Source organism: Anomaloglossus baeobatrachus, chromosome 8, assembly GCF_048569485.1.
Source record: "Anomaloglossus baeobatrachus isolate aAnoBae1 chromosome 8, aAnoBae1.hap1, whole genome shotgun sequence".
Lineage (NCBI taxonomy): Eukaryota > Metazoa > Chordata > Amphibia > Anura > Aromobatidae > Anomaloglossus > Anomaloglossus baeobatrachus.
This window is the reverse complement of record NC_134360.1, coordinates 97242823-97266637: the sequence shown is the minus strand read 5'-3', so window position 1 is coordinate 97266637 and position 23815 is coordinate 97242823. Positions and strand designations below refer to the sequence as shown.

General features: G+C 51.4%; 1 protein-coding gene across 1 annotated transcript in view; it reads left to right on the top strand.

Moving 5' to 3' along the window:
- Positions 1 to 23815, top strand: part of GUCY2C (guanylate cyclase 2C) — a 686038-nt gene that overhangs the window by 477248 nt on the left and 184975 nt on the right. The window contains 3 exon segments of the mRNA XM_075320892.1: positions 1693 to 1825; positions 7436 to 7573; positions 13402 to 13490. Of these exon segments, the coding sequence (XP_075177007.1) occupies positions 1693 to 1825; positions 7436 to 7573; positions 13402 to 13490 (360 nt within the window).

The following is a 23815-nucleotide window of genomic DNA, read 5'->3' as shown; positions in this document are numbered from 1 at the left end:
TAATCAACAATTGTACATTGTTTTTGGCGACTACGTGTGTTTAACCCCTTCTCCTCTCCTGCTTTGAACACTAGAAGTAAAACAGTCCAAGAAAATGTATAATAGAAACACGGGCACCATTTCTGCATTCTTTTACCCACTCCTGGTTTTGACTTACAAATACTGAGGTAAAAAACTCACCCAATACTTGTGGGTGCATGTGGCCTTCTTTTCTGAACTTACAGTATGCTACTTTACTTGACCTCATGTCAACAGAACAGTCCTCCCTTCTCTGGTCTGCTCTGTCGATGGGTGTCACTCTTGATGTCATGCTGACTAACAGCCGATTCCCTGCAGTTAGGCTGTCAATCAGTATAACATCGACAAAGCAGCACGGAAGAGAAGTTACTCTGTCATTGTAATGTCACCAGAAACCACAGAAACACCTTCAGGAATAGTTTATGATTGCTCTGAGTCGGCAGAGATCAATGGTGGGCAGTATATGGTAATATGTGAACTGGGGGGTTTACTATCAGAATACAGCAGGATGCAGACTAGGATCGAGGCCAGACAATGGTGAGGATAAAGTCTTTTTCTTCATAAAAAACTTGGATATGGATCAAGTACTGCAAAATATCACACAGAGCTTACCACTAGAAAATATACTGTACATACATCCAGACAGGAGAGACCGAGTTCAATGTGCTGCCCCAGCAACACTTTCCAATGTATTAGGATCAATTTGCCTAACAGAATACCCCAACAATACTAATATGAAATCTGTGATCTAAGTAAGACGGAAAACTCACTGGGTGTACAGCAAGAACTGTCGCTAGATCAGAACAATGACTAACAAACTTAACTACAGTATATGACTATCCCCCCTTTGCACACATACTCAGTAATAGGCTACTTGGGTGCCAAATGCTTTTTATAACTGCAAACTTGCATGTAATCAAGTTCAGACCTATATAAATGGCTATGACCTGTCTATACTGGTTGGAACCAAAACTGAGGAATGAGTACACACTAAAATTAAAACTATGTGCATGGGGCCCAAGCTCTAGACAGACAGTACCACACAAACAGTTCAGGGATATCAGATCCAATGAAGTTCTGGAAATTCCCAAGGGAGTAATGGGTTCTTTGGTGACCGACGGTTACCGGAGAAACGTCACCTCAGGAACAGGATACACAGTGGGGTTACGAGCGGGTAACACCCTGGGATGTCTTTTCGGATACAGTTCTCCATCTGGCGGTAATCCCTGCTTTCCCAATGTGGGGTTTATACTCCAGTGAACATTGCAGTCTCCATGAATTCTATCACATTAGCAGTAGCAGAGCAAAATGAGAGTCAGCCACCACATGTCTGCACCCTGCGGGCTTGTCCTGCACACTGCACTCTTTCACTTTTTCTTTCTTTACACTCAGAATCTTTTTTCCCAGCCTGAACAGAGACCCCTAAGGTGGACAGGCGGAGACACAGCAGGCGTCATATCCACACTCTCACATATTGGCAGGTTGTTGGCAACTACCCACTTGTAAGTTCTTAGCCCTATATCACAAAATACACAAAGTTGCGAATAACCCTTTTAAAATAAAAATACAAAAGAGACACATGAGTCTGGCACAATATTATCTATAGCTTTAATGAAATGATTAATTTAATGTATGTATGTTTATTGTATAATGTAGCTATTTTTTCAATTACAGGGTATGTCATATCTGCATGCCAGTAAAGTGGAGGTCCATGGCAGACTTAAGTCAACAAACTGTGTAGTTGATAGTCGTATGGTTGTAAAAATCACTGACTTTATTTCTAGTTCCATTTTTATTCCTAAAAAGGGTAAGTGTGAACATCACAAATAATCTGTTTAATTCATTGAAATTGTACATCCAACTTTTTAGGTCTAAAATTTATTTTAATGATTAAACATAGTTGATTCTTAATATTCTGATGGCTTGGTGTCACAACTAGGAACAGCTTTTTGAAGGTGGTCCAAAAAGGTAGAGAGGAAAAAGTTGCAACTCACTGGGTGATGAATAAGGCTATGTCTGCACGTTGCGTACAGTCACTGCAGAAATTTCTGCAGCGATCTGAAGAGCATACGTGCGCTTCAAATCGCTGCAGAAAATGTCCGTAGTGAAAAAAAAAAAAGCCGATTCCATGCGCTCTGCCTGCAGCTCCTGCCATAGACAGAGCAGGGGCTGCAGGCAAAGCGCACGGAAGAAGTGACATGTCACTTCTTAGAACACGCGCTTCGGGCAGCAGCTCTAAGACGCCACGTGCGCACGGCTCCTGCATAATCTTCATAGATTATGCAGGGGACGCAGGACGCATGCAGTTACGCTGCGCTACAAAGCGCAGCGTAACTGCATGTAATTACGCAACGTGCGCACATAGCCTTAAAGTCTTCTTTATTGTGCAAACTGGGTTACATGTAGTGCAGGGAGGGGGAGCTGAAGCCTCGGACAACGGTAAACCGTTTTGTGCTAGTGTGGCGCTTTTACAGGTCGTTGAAGGTGGATTTATTAAAGACTCTGAAGATAAGTGTATGCATTTATTTTTTAGCAAATTCTTCTTATTTGTAATCCCAAAAAATCCAAGAAAAATCCAGCAATCCCAAATGATAAAAAAATTCAAAACTTTATTTCACATTTTAAAATTCCATGGATCAAGTACAGATCTGTTGGATCCAAAATGCGTCATCTGTTTCCCTTTTAACGGAGTCCTAAACATGGAATTTTAAAATGTGAAATAAAGTTTTGGAATTTTTTACCGTTTGGGATTGCTGGATTTTTCTAAGATTGTTTTGGATTGGTTCTTCTAGTGACCAGCTGGACTCTGATCCGTGCATCCCTTTCACTATAAAAGGAATTGCAGATGTTGGTGGAGTGGCTGATAAGTATTTTTTTGTTTTTCTTCTTAATACCAGCAGCAGACAGGCAAAGTGTAAAGACCGCTTTACATGCTGTAACATTGCTAGCGATGTTGCTAGCGATCGCACCCGCCCCTGTCGTTTGTGCGTCACGGGCAAATCGCTGCCTGTGGCGAACAATATTGCTGGTAAGCGTCACACATACTTACCTTCCTAGCGATGTCGCTGTGGGCGGTGAACAACCTCTTTTTTAAGGGGGCGGTTCGTGCGGCGTCACAGTGACGTCAATCAGCGGGCCACCAATATAAATTGAGGGGCGGAGAGCAGCCGCATTCACGTCACTCCCACCTCGTTGTCAGAGGACGCAGGAACGCTGTTGTTCGTCGTTCCTAGGTTGTCACACGTAGCGATGTGTGCTGCCTCAGGAATGACGAACAACCTGCGTCCAAAATGAGCAACGATATTTGTTAAATGAACGACGTGTCAACGATCAACGATCTGGTGAGTATTTCTGATCGTTAGCGGTCGCTCTTAGGTGTCACACGCAACAATGTCGCTAACGAGGCCAGATGTGCGTCACGAATTCCGTGACCCCAACGATATCTCGTTAGCAATGTCATTGCGTGTAAAGCGGCCTTAAGATTTCCTTGTAAAATTTAACTGGTGGAGGCAAACTAAAAGTTTATATCTATATTAGGAACTACAATAATGCAGGTGTTGGATATGTAAAAATGCCTTCTTTTTAGAACCAGATAAAAGGATGAGATGTATAAATAAATCCAAAATACTGTAACTCCATGAAAGTTTAATATCACCAGAAAATCAGTTATGGCTGAGACATGAGGTGGCCTTTGGGAAGGACTTGGAATCTTTTGGACAGCTAAGTCAATGACTTCAATGAAAGCAGGAGATAAGAAACTCCATACCAAAACAAACACTTTAAAAATGTAATAGGGAACTAAGGTCAAAATCACATACTCATGCTTTTTTTTTTTTTCAATGGACAGAACACAAATGTAACATGACTGCATCTGTCTGATGTCCATTACATCAAAAAACCATTGACAGGTGTGAGGAAGGCAGTGATGGGCGAATCCGTGAGATTTCAAAAGTATCCGGGTGCTGGACTCAGGCCTGGAGTTCTCAGGGAGCTCCAGCTAATGTTCTGGATGCAGCAACTCGAGAAATAAAAAAAAATAAAGGAAAAATAAAGCAAGCGCTATACTTATGGAGTCTACGGTGCAGCTTTAACTGGGTCACTCACTCTTATCCCAGGGCTGCTTGTTAGCCTCATACATATTCACTTGCTTCCCCCACTCACCGGCTGTCCTGGCATCTGTGATTGGTTGCAGTCAGATGCACCCCCAGCCTATGTGACAGCGTCTGACTGCTTGAGATCACAGACCCTGTTTGCATGTCACTATCGTGGTGTAAAAATATATAAAAACATTGTCATTGGGTCCCCCAATATTATGATACCCAGCACAGCTAAAGCATACGACTAAAGGCTGCAGCCCCCAGCTGTGCACTTATCGTGGCTGTGAATCCAAATAAGAGGAACCGTGCGTGGCTTATTTTTAATTATTTTAATAAATAATTAAAAAAAACGCATGCGATCCCCTCCAATATTGATACCCAGCCATGATAAAGCCATGTGGGTTGGTATTCTCAGGCTGGGAAGACCCATGCTTATTGGTCCCCCAGCCTAAAAATGCAGCCTGCAGCCACCCAGGATTGTTGAATCCATTAGATGTGACAATCCCGGAACTTTATCCGACTCTTCCTGATTGCCCTGGTGCAGTGGCAATTGCGGTAAAAGGGGGTTAATGTCAGCTCACAGTTGCCACTAATCCCTAGATTAATCATGGTAGGCGTCTTTGAGACTCCCTCATTACTAATCTGTAAATGAAAAGAAATAAACACAAACACAGAAGAAATCCTTTATTTGAAATAAAATACAAAATAAACACCCTCTTTCACCCCTTTATTAACGCCCAAAACATCCAGGTCCTACGCAATCCACATGAGGTACCAGGACGATTCCAGCTCTGCTACATCTGAAGTGACAGCAGTTTTCTACCAAGAGATGCAGGTCTGAGTTTAAAGAGTTCACAGGTGGAGGACCATGGGAACCTCCAGCTGTGACTGCAAATAACCTGAGTGATGTCAACCCTCATCGCTGCAGCTCAGTCTCTGCCTGAAGATCGGGTGGCCATTGTCTATGGCCATGCTCTGTGCCTTCAGATGTAGCACAGCTGGAATCATTGGGGATAATAAATTGCAGAAAGAGGGTGTTTTTTGTATTTTATTAAAGGATTTTTTCAGTGTTTGTGTTTATTTCTTTTCACTTACAGATTATTAATCTAATACAGATTAGATTACAGATTAGTAATCTCATAGACCCTCACCATTACTAATCTAGGGCTTAGTGGCAGTTAATCCACCTCTCCCCTTGCTATTTCCCAGCCTCACCACTCTGCCAATCCCTTCACTGGCTTCCCATTGCCAGAAGACTCCAGTTCAAAACATTAACCATGACCTACAAACCCATCCACAACCTGTCTCTTCCTTACATCTGTTACCTAGTCTCCCGGTATCTACCTGCACGCAACCTCAGATCCTCACAAGATCTCCTTCTCTACTCCTCTCTTATCTCCTCTTCCCAGAATCGTATACAAGATTTCTCCTGTGCCTCTCCCATACTGTGGAACGCTCTACCCCAGCATATCAGACTCTGTCCTACCGTGAAAAGCTTCAAGAGGAACCTGAAGACCAACTTCTTCATACAACCTACTATAACCCTTAAGTGGGCTTTACATGCTGCAACATTGCTCAAGCGACCTCGTTGGGGTCACGGATTTTGTGACGCACATTCGGTCGCTTTAGCGATGCCGTTGCGTGTGACACCTATGAGCGATTTTGCATTGTCGCAAAAACGTGCAAAATCGCTCATCGGTGACATTGGGGTCCATTCTCAAATATCGTTGCTGCTGCAGTAACAAAGTTGTTCCTCGTACCTGCGGCAGCACACATCGCTCCGTGTGACACCGCAGGAACGAGGAACCTCCCCTTACCTGCCTCCCGGCCACAATGCGGAAGGAAGGAAGGAGGTGGGCGGGATGTTCGTCCCGCTCATCTCCGCCCCTCCGCTTCTATTGGGTTGCGGTTCAGTGACGCTGCTGTGACGTCGCTGTGACGCTGAAAGAACCGCCTCCTTAGAAAAAAGGCGGTTCGCCGGTCACAGCGTCGTCGCAGGGCAGGTAAGTAGTGTGACGGGTCCGGGCGATGTTGTGTGACACGGGCAGCGATTTGCCCATGTCGCACAACCGATGGGGGCGGGTACACACGCTGGCGATATCGGTCACGATATCGCAGCGTGTAAAGTGGCCTTTAGTCCTGTACACCACTGCGCAACCAACTCTGTCCTCACCTATTGTACCCTCACCCATTCCCTGTAGACTGTGAGCCCTCGCGGGCAGGGTCCTCTCTCCTCCTGTACCAGTCTGTTTTGTACTGTTAATGATTGCTGTACGTATACCTTTTTTTACTTGTAAAGCGCCATGGAATTAATGGCGCTATAATAATAAATAATAATAATAATCAGGAAGACCCGAGAAAAGTGCTGGGATTGTCCCACCTAATGGATGAGACAATCCTGTGCAGCTGCAGGCTGCTATTTTTAGGCTGGGGGCCCAATAATCATGGGTCTCCCCAGCCTAAGAGTACTAGCCCTCAGTTGTCAGGCTTTATTGTGGCTGAGTATCAAAACTAAGGGGGACCACACGTCAGTTTTTTTAAAAATGATTTATTTAAATAACTTTAATAAAAAAGCCACATGTGATTCCTCTTATTTTGATACGCAGTCAAGATATATGCATGGCAGGGGGCTACAGCCTGTAGCCATATGCTTTATCTGTGCTGGGTATATAAGAGGACCGTATGCCAATTTATTTATTCATTTATTTTTATACCATGGTAGTGATCTGCAGACACAGTCTGTGATTGGTTGCAGTCAGATAATGTCACATAGGCTGAGGGCACCAATGATTGCAATAAATCACAGATGCCAGGACTGTCGGTGGACAAGGGAAGCAGTTAATATGCATGAAAGGAAATGAGCGACCACGGAAGAAGAGTGAGCAGCCTGGAAGCAGTTACAGCTGCGCCAGAGACTCAGTAAGTATAGCGTGAGTGCGCTAATCCTCCTATTTCTTCTACCACTATTTTTAAGCACCGGAATCTGATCCCTATAGACTTACATGGAGACCGGCATCTGGCCAGATATCCGGGATCAATTCTGGGCCGGAACCAATTTTTTTTTTTTTTTTTTTTTAATTCTGGTTAGTCCTGCCGATCTGCATGTTCGACCATCACTAAAAGCAGGTTTGTGAATTGGACCACACTCAGACACGTCTCCCTTTGACTATATTTATTATGTGATCAATTCGCAAAAACATAATGGATAAAACTGATATGCAAAATCAGATGTGTAAAACACTAACTGTACAGAAATTTAAACAAAAAATACATTATGATTACAATTGAAGTTAAAGTTTAGTTTTATTCATTATTTAAAGATTTGTGGATGTCTCCCGAACACATACGCCAAGATGGGGTTTCTCAGAAAGGTGATGTCTATAGCTATGGAATTATCGCACAAGAAATTATCTTGAGGAAAGAAACATTTTACACAGAACAATGCCATGACCACAAAGGTAAAATGATTATTTCAATACATGAACATTAATGTTTAGAAAAGATTTATCTGTTGAAAAGAATCTTTGGCCTAGATTCAACAACACTGTTATGAACAACTTCGTATTGGAGTTAGAAAATTGTGATTCATTAAAGGGGGTTTGGTTGTCCCGGGGCCCAGTGATGGGGTAAGGATGGGTGATGGCAGGCGGGTTGCGGGGCCTGGCGAGGTGCAGGGTCACGGGGGCAGCGCTGTGCCGCACGGCACGGTGGTACTCACTCAGCCTGAGACGATGACACAGTTCTCGGTAAAACACACGGCTGGAAAGACGGGTCCCACGGACGGCTGCTGATGCTTTTCCCCGGTAGGTTAACGGTGACTGTCCGTTCCCTGCACTTAAGTACTACTGCTGGTTCCAATGGGTTCCCACCGGTAACCCGCTCCCCGGCTTGGATATGGGCCGGAGGAGCCCCCTTTTCGCCCGCAGGCGCTGGCCCTGAGGAACTGATGCCTTGGCGGTGGCGGTGTCCCTCTCACTCGGTCGGACTGTTGCCTTCAATCGGGACTTAGTTGTTTGGAAACCCAGGAGGTCCCCTTCACTGACGGATTTGGCAAATTCACGGCGACTCCAAGCCTTGCCGGGGTCCGAAAAGCCCCTGCCAATGGTGCTAGCTTCTCCTTGTGTACCAGTCCGGTACCGCCGGGCCACCACCCGTCCACGGTCCTTACGGCAACTCCGATAGACCACTCCTGCAGACAGTCACCGCCGTCTGCTAACCTTGCTGTCTCTGTCCGGGGCACACACCCGGACTCTGTCAGATAGTTGCTCTACTACCACTTTACTCCTCACACTCTCACGTCCAAAACTCATGTGCTCACTTTTCCCGCCTCCAGGACTGTGATCTCCTCGGTGGGCGGGACCAACCGCCTGGCCCACCCCCTGGTGTGAACATCAGCCCCTGGAGGAAGGCAACAAGGATTTTTGGGTCTAGCTTAGATGTGCCTATCCAGGGTGTAGGTTGTGGTGGTGTAATTACCTGTGACCCCTGGCTTGTCCAGGGCGTCACATTCCCCCTTAGCAAAATGCAGACCGTCCGCGGGCTGCCAATCCAACACCAGTTTTATTTTTTTCTTTTAACTGTAGAAATAATAGAAAAACGGTAACACACATACATTTATAATAACTTCTTCCCACATCGGGAGGTACTCTTACTTAAACGGTTTCAAAATGGTTTCAACGGTTACGGCTTCCGCTCTCTCCCACCCAAGCAACCTGGCCCTGATGCTGCCCCTAAGCAAACAGGCAGCACCCCTTGACCCCAGTCCTGCACAAATTGCCAGAGCGGGTTCTGTCCTTTCCAGGGGACCCACGTCCATGGGGAGCCCCTGAAACCCCCCAGAGGATTGCCACCGGTTCCTGTGGTGGCTGAGCCCCAGCCTGCTCCACTGCGGGCCCTTCCTCCAATCTGCCTCTCCGGAGGCGGCAACGGTGGAAGCTGCAACAACATAATTATTTACAGGCCACAAGTTTGTGGTTGCCTTGCAAGTTCTCAGGCATGTTCATAGAAGTTTCTATGTGAATTTGTAAAGGGGGTCCCAACGGGGACCAGTTGCCGGCTACGACCGGTTGTAATCAGCAGTAGACAATCAGGTGACTTTTCACGGTTTCATTTCTCTTATCATTTTTCCATTCTTTAAAACTTTAAACTTTAAAACACACACAGGTGGTCCCAATGGGGACGGTGACAACGGTGCTCCGCTGCCCTTACTCCGATTCCTCGGCATCACCTGAGGGAGGGGGTGCGGTGCTCACACGGGCCTCCTGGCTGCCCCTCAACTTTGCATCCAGGGCAAACCACCCCCTCTCCCCACAGTGCCGGGTGTACTGCCCCAGATCTCCCGGCATCAGGTTACGGCCTGGGTGCTCTTCTGGAAGGTGGGCATTAACATCCCGCCGGGCTATAAAAACTTCGGCCTCCAGGCCCGGTTCGTAAATGAATCCATAGCCCCGGCGGACATCAAACCGCCTCACCTGCCCCTCATACAGCGGGCCTCGGACGCTGAAGGTTGCCTGGCGGAGACTCTCTTTCTCCCGGATCGCACGGGCCACCAACTCCGCCTTCTTCCTCTCTCTCTCTTCAATTTCTGGGCCCAACGGTACCGGCTCCCTGTCTAAGTACGGGGCTGCTGCGAGCTCCGGCGCACGGGTCGGGCCCCGCGAGACCTTTTGGACACTGCCCACTGCTGGTGATCTGGGCAGAAGGTCCCGCGGTGACATGGCCTTGGACGCCGCCTTGCAGCGGCAACCCGGCGCTACCTCGTCCGAGGCGTGGGGGATGGGCACAGGGGCTTTCCGCTGCTGGGCCTTCTTTACGGAGCGGTCCATCGGCTCCGGCTCAGGGGATTTCTCGGGGAACGCCTCCGGTTCGGGCTTCGGGGCTTTCCACAGCAGCACCTCCGGTCGGCTACGGGCTCCGTCGAACATTATCACTACGGCAGCATCACACGCACATACCTCTTCTGCGACGTCGCTGTTGATGCCGAACAATCCCTCCTTCAAGGGGAAGGTGCATTCAGCGTCACAGCGACGTCACAAAACGGCCGTCCAATAGAAGAGGAAGGGCGGAGATGAGCGGCCGGAAGATCCCACCCACCTCCTTCCTTCCTTCTTTTCCGGTGGACACAGGTAGGAGATGTTCATTGTTCCTGTGGTGTCACACATAGCGATGTGTGCTGCCGCAGGAACAACGAACAACATCGTACCTGCAGCAGCAACGATATTAAGGAAATGAATGACATGTCAACGAGCAACGATTTTTCATGTTTTTGCGCTCGTTGATCGTCCCTCATTTGTGTCACACGCTGCAATGTCGCTAATGGCGCCGGATGTGCGTCACTAACGACGTGACCCCAACAATATATCGTTAGCGATGTTGCAGCGTGTAAAGCACCCTTTATAATAAGTTCCACGGTTGGATGTGTTTAAAAAAATGTTCCTGTGCTGACATAATCTTATATATGTGCCCCTGCTGTGTATTGTGTAATGGCCGTGTCTGACGGTACAGGGAATTGGTCTGATCACACCACAGGTCTTTGACAGGGGCAATATCATGCAGTAATGTCTGTAGACTTGTTTGCGTCCTCCCCTGCCCATGAGCTGTGGTATGATCAGACCGTGTCCCTGTACAGTTTTTAACACATCTAGTTGAGGAACTTGTTATTATTCCAGGATCTATTGATTCAAATTAACTTTTATCATAGGAAAACCCCTTTAGGCCTGAAACACACATCCGTGAAACACGTGCGTGTTTGGTCCGTTTCCGTGTATACTGGAGACACGGCCAAACGTGCACCAATGTTATTGTATGATAAAAGCTCCACATGCGTTTTTGATGCATGTCCGTTTGTCCGTGTCCATGATCCGTACCTGTGTGCGTTTTGCACGGCAGCATGTCCGTTTTCTACACGCAACATGCAGCACGGACCCAATGAAAGTCAATGGGTCTGTGCGCACGTCCGAGTGACAGGGACGCATCTCTGTTTGCTCCCTGTACGTTTTGTGCTTTTTTCATGTGATGTCGGTCTTTTTTCTTTTTCTGTTTCGTTCTCTCCCTCAGTCCGTCGGTCGGTCTCTATGTCTGTCGGTCGGTCTCTCTGTCTTATCTGTCCCTCTCGCTGTCTGTCGGTCAGTTCCCCCCCTTCTCTCATACTTACCGTTCCCCGATCTCCGGCGCGGCGCTGCACTGCTGTTATAAAAACTTCGGCGGCTTTTCCTCTTTTGAAAAAGCCGGCCACTCATTAATCAATCTCGTATTCCCTGCTTTACCCACCCACCGGCACCTGTGATTGGTTGCAGTCACACACGCCCACCATGCTGAGTGACAGCTGTCTCACTGCACCCAATCACAGCAGCCGGTGGACGTGTCTATACTGTGCAGGAAAATAAATAATTAAAAAAAAACGGCGTGCGGTCCCCCCCAATTTTAATACCAGCCAGATAAAGCCATACGGCTGAAGGCTGGTATTCTCAGGATGGGGAGCTCCACGTTATGGGGAGCCCCCCAGCCTAACAATATCAGTCAGCAGCCGCCCAGAATTGAGCTGTCACTGAGGTTACCCGCGGCCACTGCTGGATCCAGCGGTGGCCGCGAGTTACTTGACTGACAGCAGCTGATCGCGCTACTCACCTCATTTGTTGCGTGGAGGTGACAGGAGCGGCGGTGTATTCTGCTGCTCCTGTCACCTGCATGCAGCAGAGCTGGAAGCGACGCTGGAGGACTGTGGATTACGCCGGACATGGAGGGTTTGTCGGGGTTAATAAATTGGTGATGGGGGACTTTGTTAGTGTTTTTTATTTCTAATAAAGGATTTTTTCGTGTGTGTGTGTGTTTTTTAAATGTCACTTACAGATTAATCATGGAAGGTATCTCGTGGAGACGCCTGACATGATTAATCTAGGACTTATTGGCAGCTATGGGCTGCCAATAACTCCTTATTACCCCGATTTGCCAACGCACCAGGGCAAATCGGGAAGAGCCGGGTACAGTCCCAGAACTGTCGCATATAATGTATGCGGCAATTCTGGGCGGCTGCTGACTGATATTGTTAGGCTGGGGGGCTCCCCATAACGTGGGGCTCCCCATCCTGAGAATACCAGCCTTCAGCCATATGGCTTTATCTGGCTGGTATTAAAATGGGGGGAACCGCACGCCGTTTTTTTTTTAAATTATTTATTTATTTATTTCTATACTCCATAGTGACATGCCCCCCGGCTGCTGTGATTGGGTGCAGTGAGACACCTGTCACTCAGCATGGGGGCGTGTCTCACTGCAACCAATCATAGGCGCCGGTGGGCGGGGAAAGCAGGGAATACAAGATTGTTTAATGAGCGGCCGGCTTTTTCAAATTAGAAAAAGCCGCGGGAGCAGTGTGAACGCCGTGCAGCGCCGGTGATCGGGGATTGGTGAGTATGAGAGAGGGGGGGGACACTTCAGTCACTCGGGGGATTAGCGGTCACCGGTGAATCCTTCACAGGTGACCGCTAATCAGTACACGGCACAGACAGAACCGCGGCATGACAATGAAGTCGGGTGAAGTTCACCCGAGTTCATTCTCATCCCGCTACTCTGTCTTCCGACATGTAGTAACGACATTTTGCATCACACACGTACATTTCACATGGACAACACACACGTCAGTTATTTCACTCACGCACACACGGACATTCCACACGCACATACGGTTAGCATACGGGATACACACGCTGGCCACACATACCATAAAAACGGACCTAAAAAACGGAAAACGGACCCGAAAAACGGCCCGTATCACACGTGCGTGGTTTTAACGGATGTGTGTTGGAGCCCTCAAGAAGCGTGCGTCTCTTAATGAATCAGGCACGTTTGACAAGTGACGTGCACCTCTGTGCACCAAGCTACAAATCTTACTCTATTCTGGGATTCGAATAAAATTTCTAGCATGAGGTATACCGCAATTCATCATGAATTTTCACAGAGATGAGCTAAACTGGCATAAAATGAAAAGTCTCGAAATTTTTGCGCAACTACACATTGTGCAATAATTTTGAGACTTTTCAAAGCAATTTATGCCAAACATTTGGCATAATCACTTTTATGAATCGGGATCTTTGGTTTTCCTTAATGTAATAATGTTACATGTTTAAGAATATAATGAGGTAGAATGTCTACATCATATTCAAAAGATATTTGTTCAGAAAAGTCTTTTATTTGTGGAAGAAATATAATTGCCAGTATAAGTTACAAACAAATTTCAGCTGAACTTTTAATTCACTGTATGCTGCATTTCTTCATCCATGATCAACCAAAGAAAAAATTGCAAACGTGAAGAATATTAAAGGAAACTGTCCATTCCGACCAGACCTTCTTCTAGAGACAGCAGAGGAATGGGAGATAGAGGTGGGAAATAGTTTTATTTAATATTGCTGGATACTTGAACTTGTTTGGGTAATTTATATATAATGTAAATCAAAGGAAAAATGCAAAAATCTATATAAACAATATACAGAATTCAAAGATAGACAAGCAAGATAAATGTTGTGAATGTTTATAAAGGCCACGTCTCACTAAGCGACATTGCTAGCGACATCGCTGCTGAGTCACGGTTTTTGTGACGCAACAGTTATTTTGCTAGCGATGTCGCTGTGTGTGACATCCAGCAACAACCTGGCCCCTGCTGTGAGGTCGCCGGTCGTTGCTGAATGTCCTGGACCATTTTTTGGTCGTTGCTCTCCCGCTGTGAAGCACACATCGCTGTGTTTGACAGCGAGAGAGCAACGATCTGAATGTGCAGGGAGCCGACTTCTGCGGACGCTGGTAACCAAGGTACACATCGGGTAACCAAGCAAAGCGCTTTGCTTGGTTACCCGATATTTACCTTGGTTACCAGTGTCCGCAGCTTCTAGAAACCGGCTCCCTGCTCCCTGAGCACGTAGCCAAGGTACACATCGGGTAACACTAAGCAAGGCGCTTTGCTTAGTAACCCCATGTGTACTATGGTTACCAGCATAGCCGGCTTTACCTATGTGCGAGTGGTGTGGTCGCACAGTGCGCCAGCAGGCCGACAGCAGAGGGAGCGCCCAGGGATCAGAGCTGTTTACTTTCACTTTGCCGCTCCTAATGCACAGGCTCCAGCAGGAGCACCCTCACTTCCCCTTTGTCGGCTCCCTGCACAGCCTCCAGCAGGGGGCACCCTCACCCCTCCTCTCCGCTCTGCACTGTTGGCTCCCTGCACAACCTCCAGCTGGGGGCCTCCCTGCACAGCCTCCAGCAGGGGGTGCGCTCCGCCCACCCCTCCGCTCTGCACTGTCAGCTCCCTGCACAGCCTCCAGCAGGGGGCACCCTCCGCCCTCCCCCCTCCCCTCCGCTCTGCACTGTTGGCTCCCTGCACATCCTCCAGCAGGGGGTGCCCTCCCCTCTCCCCTCCGCTCCGCATTGTCGGCTCCCTGCACAGCCTCCAGCAGGGGTGCCCTCAGCCCTCCCCCCTCCCCTCCGCTCTGCACTGTCGGCTCCCTGCACAGCCTCCAGCAGGGGGCGCCCTCCCCTCTCTCCTCCATTCTGCACTGTCGGCTCCCTGCACAGCCTCCAGCAGGGGGCGCCCTCCACTCCGCTCTGCACTGTCTGCTCCCTGCACAGCCTCCAGAAGGGGGTGCCCTCCCCTCTCCCCTCCGCTCTGCATTGTCGGCTCCCTGCACAGCCTCCAGCAGGGGTGCCCTCAGCCCTCCCACCTCCCCTTTGCTCTGCACTGTCGGCTCCCTGCACAGCCTCCAGTAGGGGGCGCCCTCCCCTCTCTCCTCCACTCTGCACTGTCGGCTCCCTGCACAACCTCCAGCAGGGGGCGCCCTCTCCTCTCTCCTCCACTCTGCACTGTCGGCTCCCTGCACAGCCTCCAGCAGGGGGCGCCCTCCACTCCACTCTGCACTGTCGGCTCCCTGCACAGCCTCCAGAAGGGGGTGCCCTCCCCTCTCCCCTCCGCTCTGCATTGTCGGCTCCCTGCACAGCCTCCAGCAGGGGTGCCCTCAGCCCTCCCCCCTCCCCTTCGCCCTGCACTGTCGGCTCCCTGCACAGCCTCCAGCAGAGGGCGCCCTCCCCTCTCTCCTCCACTCTGCACTGTCGGCTCCCTGCACAGCCTCCAGCAGGGGGCGCCCTCACCTGCTCTCGGCTCTGTGTCCTCTCTCCTCCTGTCTTTACCACAGAGAGGGTGGAGGGGCAGCAGCACTGACGGAGATGCTGTTAGAAAAACTACCCTGAAATCCTGAAGCCCAGGAAATGACTGTATGTGAGTATAACATGTGTGTGTCATCTGTAATGTATTATGTGCTGTCTGTGTGTGTTATGTATAACATGTGTGTGTCCTGTATAGTGCAATATCTAGCTGTCTATTATCTGCCTGTCTGCCTATCTCTCTATTATATATCTGTTTATATCTATGTTTCTCTATTATCTATCTATCTATCATATATTTATCTATCTATCCCTCTATCTATCTATCCCTCTATCTATCATATATCTATCTATCTTTCTATTATCTATCTGATATATATTTGTCTATCATCTATCCAGCGTCGGTCTGGCACACAGACACCAGTCAATGCCCCAGAGGGCTTACCAACTGGACATAGAGAAGACCCGCCAGCAGGGACACCACTGGCATCAAAGATCCGGAGCTCCAGCCCAGAACTTCTTGGCCGGAGCCCCGAATCTTCTGCAACCACCACACTGAACTATATGGGCGTCACCCTGATACAGTTCAATCCTGTGACAAAGCAAGAGCTTCATGCTCTATCACTGCCCGTCTCCTAAGCCACAGACCGCTGCAAGCCTGTGTCTTAGGAGACCTTATATCCGCAAGGTCAGAGCAGTGACATCATTGCATTGCGCTGCCTCCGCAGGCCACCATAGAAGAGAAGACGGAGGCTGCGGTGCTGGGAATCAGGATTAGGTGAGTGTAATTTTTTTATGTCTATGGGATCTGTGGGGGCTCCTGTTGTCTATAAGAGGCTCCGCTGTGTATGGGAGCCTGTGTGAGGGCTCCTGATGTACATAGGAGGCTGTGTGGGGGACCCTGCTGTGTATGGGAGCCTGTGTGAAGGCTCCTGCTGTGCATAGGAGGCTGTGTGGTAGCGACTGCTGTGCATAGGAGGCTGTGTGGGGGCTCCTTCTGTGCATAATGTGACACCCTGGACTAGTCAGGTCATCCCAGGTAGTCCCATGCACACATGTGACGCCCTGGACTAGCCAGGTAGTCACAGACATAACAACATACACACCCCCACCCTAGACAGTTACAACAGTCAGACAAAAACCCTTGTTGCCTCCCTCCAAGGTCTGATGTCCACACCAGGTGGGGCGGAGCCAGGGGGTTGGCCCCACCCACCGAGGAGTTCACAGGCCTGGAGGTGGTAAAAGGAGCAGATGAGTTTGAGAGGTGAAAGCGAGAAGTCAGAAACTGAAAGTGTCTGGGTTGGAGCCCAGGCACTGACAGCAAGGTTGGCAGACGATGGTGGCCGTGTAAAGGAGTTAACGGATCACTGTAGAACCGTAGGACCGGGGTTGGGCGGTGGCCCACCGGTACTGAATCGGGGACCGGAATGAAGTTAAGCACACAGGCAGGGCCACCGGACCCTGACCAGGCTTGGAGCCGCCGACAATAGTCAAATCCGAGTGTGACCGGAACCCCAGGGGTTTCCCAACAACCAAGACCCAACAGAAGGCAAAAGTCCACACCGTGAGGATATACAGCCACCGCCACAGGCTAGAGATCCAAGGGCCAGCACCTGCGGGCAAAACGGGCTCCTATGGCACCTATACGCCGGGGAGCGGACTACCGGTGAGCAACCACAGGAGTCAGAACATTCTAACAGGTGCAGGGAAAGACAGCCACCATCAGCTGTCCTGGGAGAGCACAACAACACTGCAGCCGGCTGCGGGACCCGTCCATCCAGCCGTTCTGGTTTACCAGAGACTCTGTCATTGATTGTCTGAGTGAGTACACCAGTGCCGTCCGGCACCGTGCCACGCTGTCCCTGCAACCCTGCACCCCAGCCATCCAGCCTCCCCGTATCACCATCCGGGCCCCGGGATCACCAGCCCCTGCCCACGGAGGGGACAACATCCTAGCTGCTCCCTACTATCTCTCCCGGGATCCCCGTCACCAGCAGCGGTGGTGCCATCATCACCACGTCCCGTGGGTGGCGTCACGAACTCTCTCCCCAAACAAACCATCCCTTGTCACTCATGGGTGAGGAGCGCTGCTCGAGTCCCTGGGTCCGGCCCACCGCTCGAGCCACCGAGCATCAGCAGCAGAAGCCCCGGACTCGAGCGTGGCGAGCGCGTCCCCTCCGCCCGCGACAACTTGGCGTCTGCAAACAGGATAGAACCAGTCTACCTACCGGTAGAAGTGCAACTTGCAGTCTCCGCCGGCGGCGTCCAGCCGAAAAAATTTGAAGTGCCGCCATCTTTGGCGCGAAGATTTCCCGCTCGAGCATCTTCCTCGAGCAGGAAAGGCGCGAAAGCGAAGCCCCGCCCCCAAAGAGAAAAGAGTGCTAGAAAGAACCAAGGGCGGGGGCGGGTGAAGGCCTGCCTCATGTAACCGAGGGTATAAAGAGCAGGGACGCCAGGACTCTGCTACACATCCGGTTCCTGGAAGCACAAGCGCTGACATGTCCGTCCCGTCCGGCCACGCAGAGATTCCGGAGCCCAGGCCAGGAACAGTGGCGTGCGTGGAGGCCCGGACCGCGCAAATGTGCTGCCGCCTGCAGGCCCAGGTCCGGCTCTTGATGGAGCGGTGGGTGGCCGAAATGGAGGAGGTGGTGGTGGCCGTGCGGAAACGCGAGGTGGAGGCAATGTTGGAGGAGCGGGTAAGCGACCCACGCCCCTGTGTCCCTGAAGGACAGGCCGCTGCGGCTGAGGGGCCCGGTCTGCGCCCGCTCACCCTGCTGCCTCCCCCGCCACCCACACCAGCTGTTGCCGCCTCGCCACTAGGCTCGCTGTCCCCGATACCGGCAGCGGAACCCAGTCCGTCCGCCCTGGAGGACCAGCCTGTAGGCGCTGTCCGTGAACGGCCCGCATCCCTCCCGCTGCCATGGAAGATCCCGCGGGTGGTGCCCGTCCGCGACAAGAAGCCATCGGCCCCGGAAGCAGCCGCACCCGAGATCGTCCCGGCCCCGGCAGTCCGTCCGGCTACTGGAGAGGTGGAAGCCGTGAACCGGATGGCCCAGCAGGTGAGGCCTGCTGTCCCTGAACCCCACGCCTCGGCTGAGGCTGCGCCGGGTCGTCGCTGCAAAGCAGCAGCCCAGGCCACGTCACCGCAGGACCCCCACAAGAGATTGCCGGTCGTAGCCGGTGTGGGCGCAGTCCAGCGGGGCCCGACCCGCGTGCAGGGGCAATTGGTATGACCCGGAACCATGGAAGACCACCACAAATCATTGGTAAAAGGTGACAAGAGCATTGGCAACTAATCTGGCCGTCATCCCCTTACTAACCATCACAACTAGAAGTAGCCGAGGGGTGAACTAACATCCTGTGCACCGCGAACCCAGCCGGAGAACTAACTATCCTAAAGGAAGGAAAGATGAATAACTCTCTGCCTCAGAAAATAGACAAGAATAGCAAGCCCCCCACATTCAAAGACTGCGGTGATATAGGAAAAACACAATACACAGATAGATGACAGGATTAGCAAAACGTGAGGCCCCCACTGACTAAAATAGGAAAGGACAGGAAAGGGACTGATGGTGGCCAGAGAAAAATCCTGCAAAATTCCAAATTCCTGATAGTACAAAAAGGCCCTCAGATCGCACGATCTGAACTCCGTCCTATACCAGGTGCTTTTGTCATACCAATGAACAGAAAATAAGAATCATAACAAATTCAACAAGCCACAAACACATGGACCCAAAGGAGCTATACTTCAAACAGAACTGCAGGGAGTTCCCCAGCCAAGCAACTGAGGGGGAAAATCCCTGCATGCAAATAAACTGAAACAACCACAGCAAATGACAAACCCAGATAAGAGCAAAACAACCAAACAATAAATAAAGAGCAAGCACTTATCTGAGGTAGATGTGGTGTGGAGCAGAATGAAGCAGGCTGGTGATACAAAGAACAACTGACATCCGGCATGGCCTGCTATCAGACCAGGATTTAAATAAGCAGAGAGTTAGCAAAGGAAACGCCCATTGCACAACACACCTGGTCCAAGTCCAAACCATTCCTGGCCACCAGAGGGAGCCTCCCAGCAGCCAAAACATAACTAACATTCACAACAGGCAAGCAAACGCCCCTTACTGGGACAGGGAGCCGAGCCAGCTGGGCCAGGAAATTGCCGCTAGGGAGCAGCAGAAGGCCGAAATGCTGGCACGCATCATGAAGGAGAAGGACAATCTCCGAAACGCCACCTTTCGGGTGCGGGGCCAGGTGTATGAAGGCCAGGTGAGGTGATTTGATCCTCAGCGGGGGTACGGCTTCGTGTACGAACCTGGGCCTGGAGGCTGAGATATTCGTGGCCCACCGAGATGTGAACTCTCACCTGTCAACCAGTCATCCTGGTCGCGACTTACAACCGGGCGACTTGGTGACTTACACCCAACATTGCGGGGAGAGGGGCTGGTTCGCCCTGGATGTCAAGCAGAGGGTAGGCCGCAGTGCTCAGAAGCGGTCCCAGTCCCCTCCCCCACCGTGCCGTCCGGATGTTGAGTTGGAGGAGGCCTATGAGGAAGGTGACCTCAAATGATGGCCGCCGTCCTCCGTTGCAACCTTCTTCCCGTTGGGACCCTCAGCACTTTGTTTTTCCGTTGAATGAATGACCACTAATCAAAACCGAAGTTTCTCCTGGTCAGCAACCAGTGATTATCCCGGCCGTTGCCGGCAAGTTGTCCCCAGAGGGACCCTGTGTGTTTTTACCGCCCACATGAGAAACTGCTCATGGACATGGCCGAGAACTAGCAGGCCACCCACGAACTTGTGGGTTTGTAAATAATTTGTGGGCCGTTTTCCGTTCCGTGCCTCCTCCTGAGAGGCAGATTGGAGGAAGAGCCCGCAGCAGAGTAGGCTGGGGCCCAGCCACCACCTAGACCGGTGGCCATCCTTCGGGGGTCAGGGGTCCCCCTGGACGTGGGGTCCCTTGAAGTGACAGCCGGGTGCGAGACACCATACCCGTTCCCGCTTGGGTAACCTGGACCAGGACTGGGGTAAAGGGGTGCTACCTGCTTCTTAGGGGCAGCATCAAGGTGTAGGTTACTTGGGTGGGGGAGCGGATGACCATGAAGCTGTCCGTCAGTAATAAAAATGTTTTATATGTTGAAACTTTAAAGTACCGAGCCTCCCATAAGGGAAGAACTGAAGAAAATGCTTATGTTGAATGTTAATATGTTAATTTATTTTTTGCAGAAACAAAAATAAAACCAGTGATGGACGGGCAGCCCGCGGATGGTCTGCATTTCACCAAGGGGGAATGTGATGCCCTGGACTAGCCAGGTAGTCACAGACATAACAACATACACACCCCCACCCTAGACAGTTACAACAGTCAGACAAAAACCCTTGTTGCTTCCCTCCAAGGTCTGATGTCAACACCAGGTGGGGCGGAGCCAGGCGGTTGGCCCCACCCACCGAGGAGTTAACAGGCCTGGAGGTGGGAAAAGGAGCAGATGAGTTTGAGAGGTTAAAGCGAGAAGTCAGAAACTGCAAGTGTCTGGGTTGGAGCCCAGGCACTGACAGCAAGGTTGGCAGACGGTGGTGGCCGTCTGCAGGAGTTAACGGATCTCTGCAGAACCGTAGGACCGGGGTTGGGCGGTGACCCACCGGTACCGAATCGAGGACCGGAGTGAAGTTAAGCACACAGGCAGGGCCACCGGACCCTGACCAGGCTTGGAGCCACCGACAATAGTCAAATCCGAGTGTGACAGGAACCCCAGGGGTTTCCCAACAACCAAGACCCGACAGAAGGCAAAAGTCCACACCATGAGGATATACAGCCACCGCCACAGGCTAGAGATCCAAGGGCCAGCGCCTGCGGGCAAAACGGGCTCCTACGGCACCTATACGCTGGGGAGCAGACTACCGGTGGGCAACCACAGGAGTCAGAACATTCTAACAGGTGCCGGGAAAGACAGCCACCATCAGCCGTCCGGGAAGAGCACAACAACACTGCAGCCGGCTGCGGGACCCCTCCATCCGGCCGTTTTGGTTTACCAGAGACTCTGTCATTGATTGTCTGAGTGAGTACATCAGTGCCGTCCGGCACCGCGCCGCGCTGTCCCTGCAACCCTGCACCCCAGCCATACAGCCTCCCCGTTACACCACCGGGCCCCGGGATCACCAACCCCTACCCACGGAGGGGACAACATCCTAGATGCTCCCTACCATCTCTCCCGGGATTCCCGTCACCAGCAGCGGTGGTGCCATCATCACCACGTCCCGTGGGTGGCGTCACGAACTCTCTCCCTAAATAAACCATCCCTTTTCACTCACGGGTGAGGAGCGCTGCTAGAGTCCCCGGGTCCGGCCCACCGCTCGAGCCACCGAGCAGCAGCAGCAGAAGCCCCGGACCCGAGCGTGGCGAGCGCGTCCCCTCCGCCCGCGACACACACACCCACCTCCCTAAAAAGGTGACAGCAGCCAAACTTCAAAACCTTGTCACCACCCTCCAGGTTTGATGTCCACACCAGGGGGGCGGAGCCAGGCGATTGGCTCCGCCCACCGAGGAGTTCACAGGCCTGGAGGCGGGAAAAAGCAGTAGTTCTAGTGATTAGTCTGACAGTGGAGGAAAGAAGTCAAGTTCAAGGGCAGACCTGTGACCAGGCCTGCCAATAGTCTACTCAGATGTCTGGGTTGGAGCCCAGTCACCTCTGGAAAGGAGGCAGACAGTGGTGGCCGCCTGCAGGAGTTGGGATTACAGCCGGTGGAACCGTAGGGAACGGGGTCGGGCGGTGGCCCGCCGGTACCGAACCGGGGAACCGATTGGAAACCGGAGCACCAGGAGGGGTACTCAGACCCAGTACGAAGCCCAGAATCCACAGGGCTGAGTCAAATCAACTGATTGAGGACTGGACTTAAGGACCTTTCCCACACAAGCCCCGACTGAAGACAACAGCCCAACCATTAGGGTAAAGCCACCGCCAAGGCATAGAGACCCAAGGGGCCAGCGTCTGCAGGCAAACAGGGCTCTCCCGACACCCAGCAAGCCGGGGAGCGGACTACCGTTGCTTAGGCATAGGAGTCAAAACATTCACATAAAGAGGTGCAGGAGAAAGGCGGAAACCACCAACCTATAAAGGGAGAAGCTGCAGCCGGCTGCGGGTACCGTTCATCACCCCGTTTGGTTTACCAGAGACTCCAGTGTGTTGTATCATAGTGAGTACACCAGTGCCTTCGAGCCGCGCACAGCACCGGCACCCAGCACGCACTCATCCCTACGCCTCAGCACCTCCCTCGGGCCCCCGGGACCATCACTCCCCTACCCACGGAGGGGTCAACACCAAGCTGCGCAACACCGTCCCCGGGAGGCCTAGTCAACGGCAGCGGTGGTGTCCATCCATTCACCACAACCCGTGGGTGGCGTCACGAACTTATATCCCTTACAAACCACCGCGGACCCGGCCGTGGAACTCCCCACCGAAGTCCCTGCGTGTAGCGCCAACCCACCTTGCAGAGCGACGTGACCCCCGGGTCCGTGAGGAGCTCTAGCCAGCCACCATACGAGCACGGATCCGAGCGGCTCGGCAGCCGGCCGAGCCCGCGGGGGGGTACACATAACATGCTGTGTGAAGGCTCCTGCTGTGCATAGGAGGCTGTGTGGTGGCTCCTGCTGTGGATAACATGCTGTGTGGGGGCTCCTGCAGCTATTTGCATATAGTTGTTGTGTGACCTCTAGAGTTAACTCCTCCTTTTGACCACAGACACCCCAGTCCGACCCTGCATCCATCTATCTTTTCTATAGTATCTATGTGTGTGTCATGTATATGGTGTAATTTATGCAGTGGCAAAATGCTAAAAATGCAAAAAGCCGATGCTTGCGATGCCGAGCACGATAGTCCCCGCCCCCGTCACAGCTGCGATATCTTGTGATAGCAGCCGCAGCGAACATTATCGCTATGGCAGCTTCACATGGACTCACCTGCCTTGCGACGTCGATCTGGCCGGCGACCCGCCTCCTTATTAAGGGGGCGGGTCGTGCGGCGTCATAGCGACGTCATACGGCAGGCAGCCAATAGAAGCGGAGGGGCAGAGATGAGCGGGACATAAACATCCCGCCCACCTCTGTCCTTCCGCATAGCCGGCGTGAGCTGCAGGATGCAGGTAGGAGATGTTCCTCGCTCCTGCGGCTTCACACACAGCGATGTGTGCTGCCACAGGAACGAGGAACAACATTGTACCTGTTGCAGCCGCGTAATTATGGAATTCCCAGACACTACACCGATGATACAATTACGACGATTTTGTGCTCGTTAATCGTATCATCTAGGATTTACACACTACAATGTCGAGTGCGACGCCGGAAGTGCGTCACTTTCGACATGACCCCTTCGACATCGCACCTGCGATATCGTAGTGTGCAAAGTGCCCCAAACTCCTGTCCAAGGCCTGGTGTAACTCCCCTTCCCCTCCTCCACCCAAGGGGTGAGTCGGGACTATAGTCACAAACCCCACAACTAAACGTGGACAGGAGAAAAAAAAAAAGCTTGTACACATGGCAATCAAATACCAAGTAACAACAATAAATG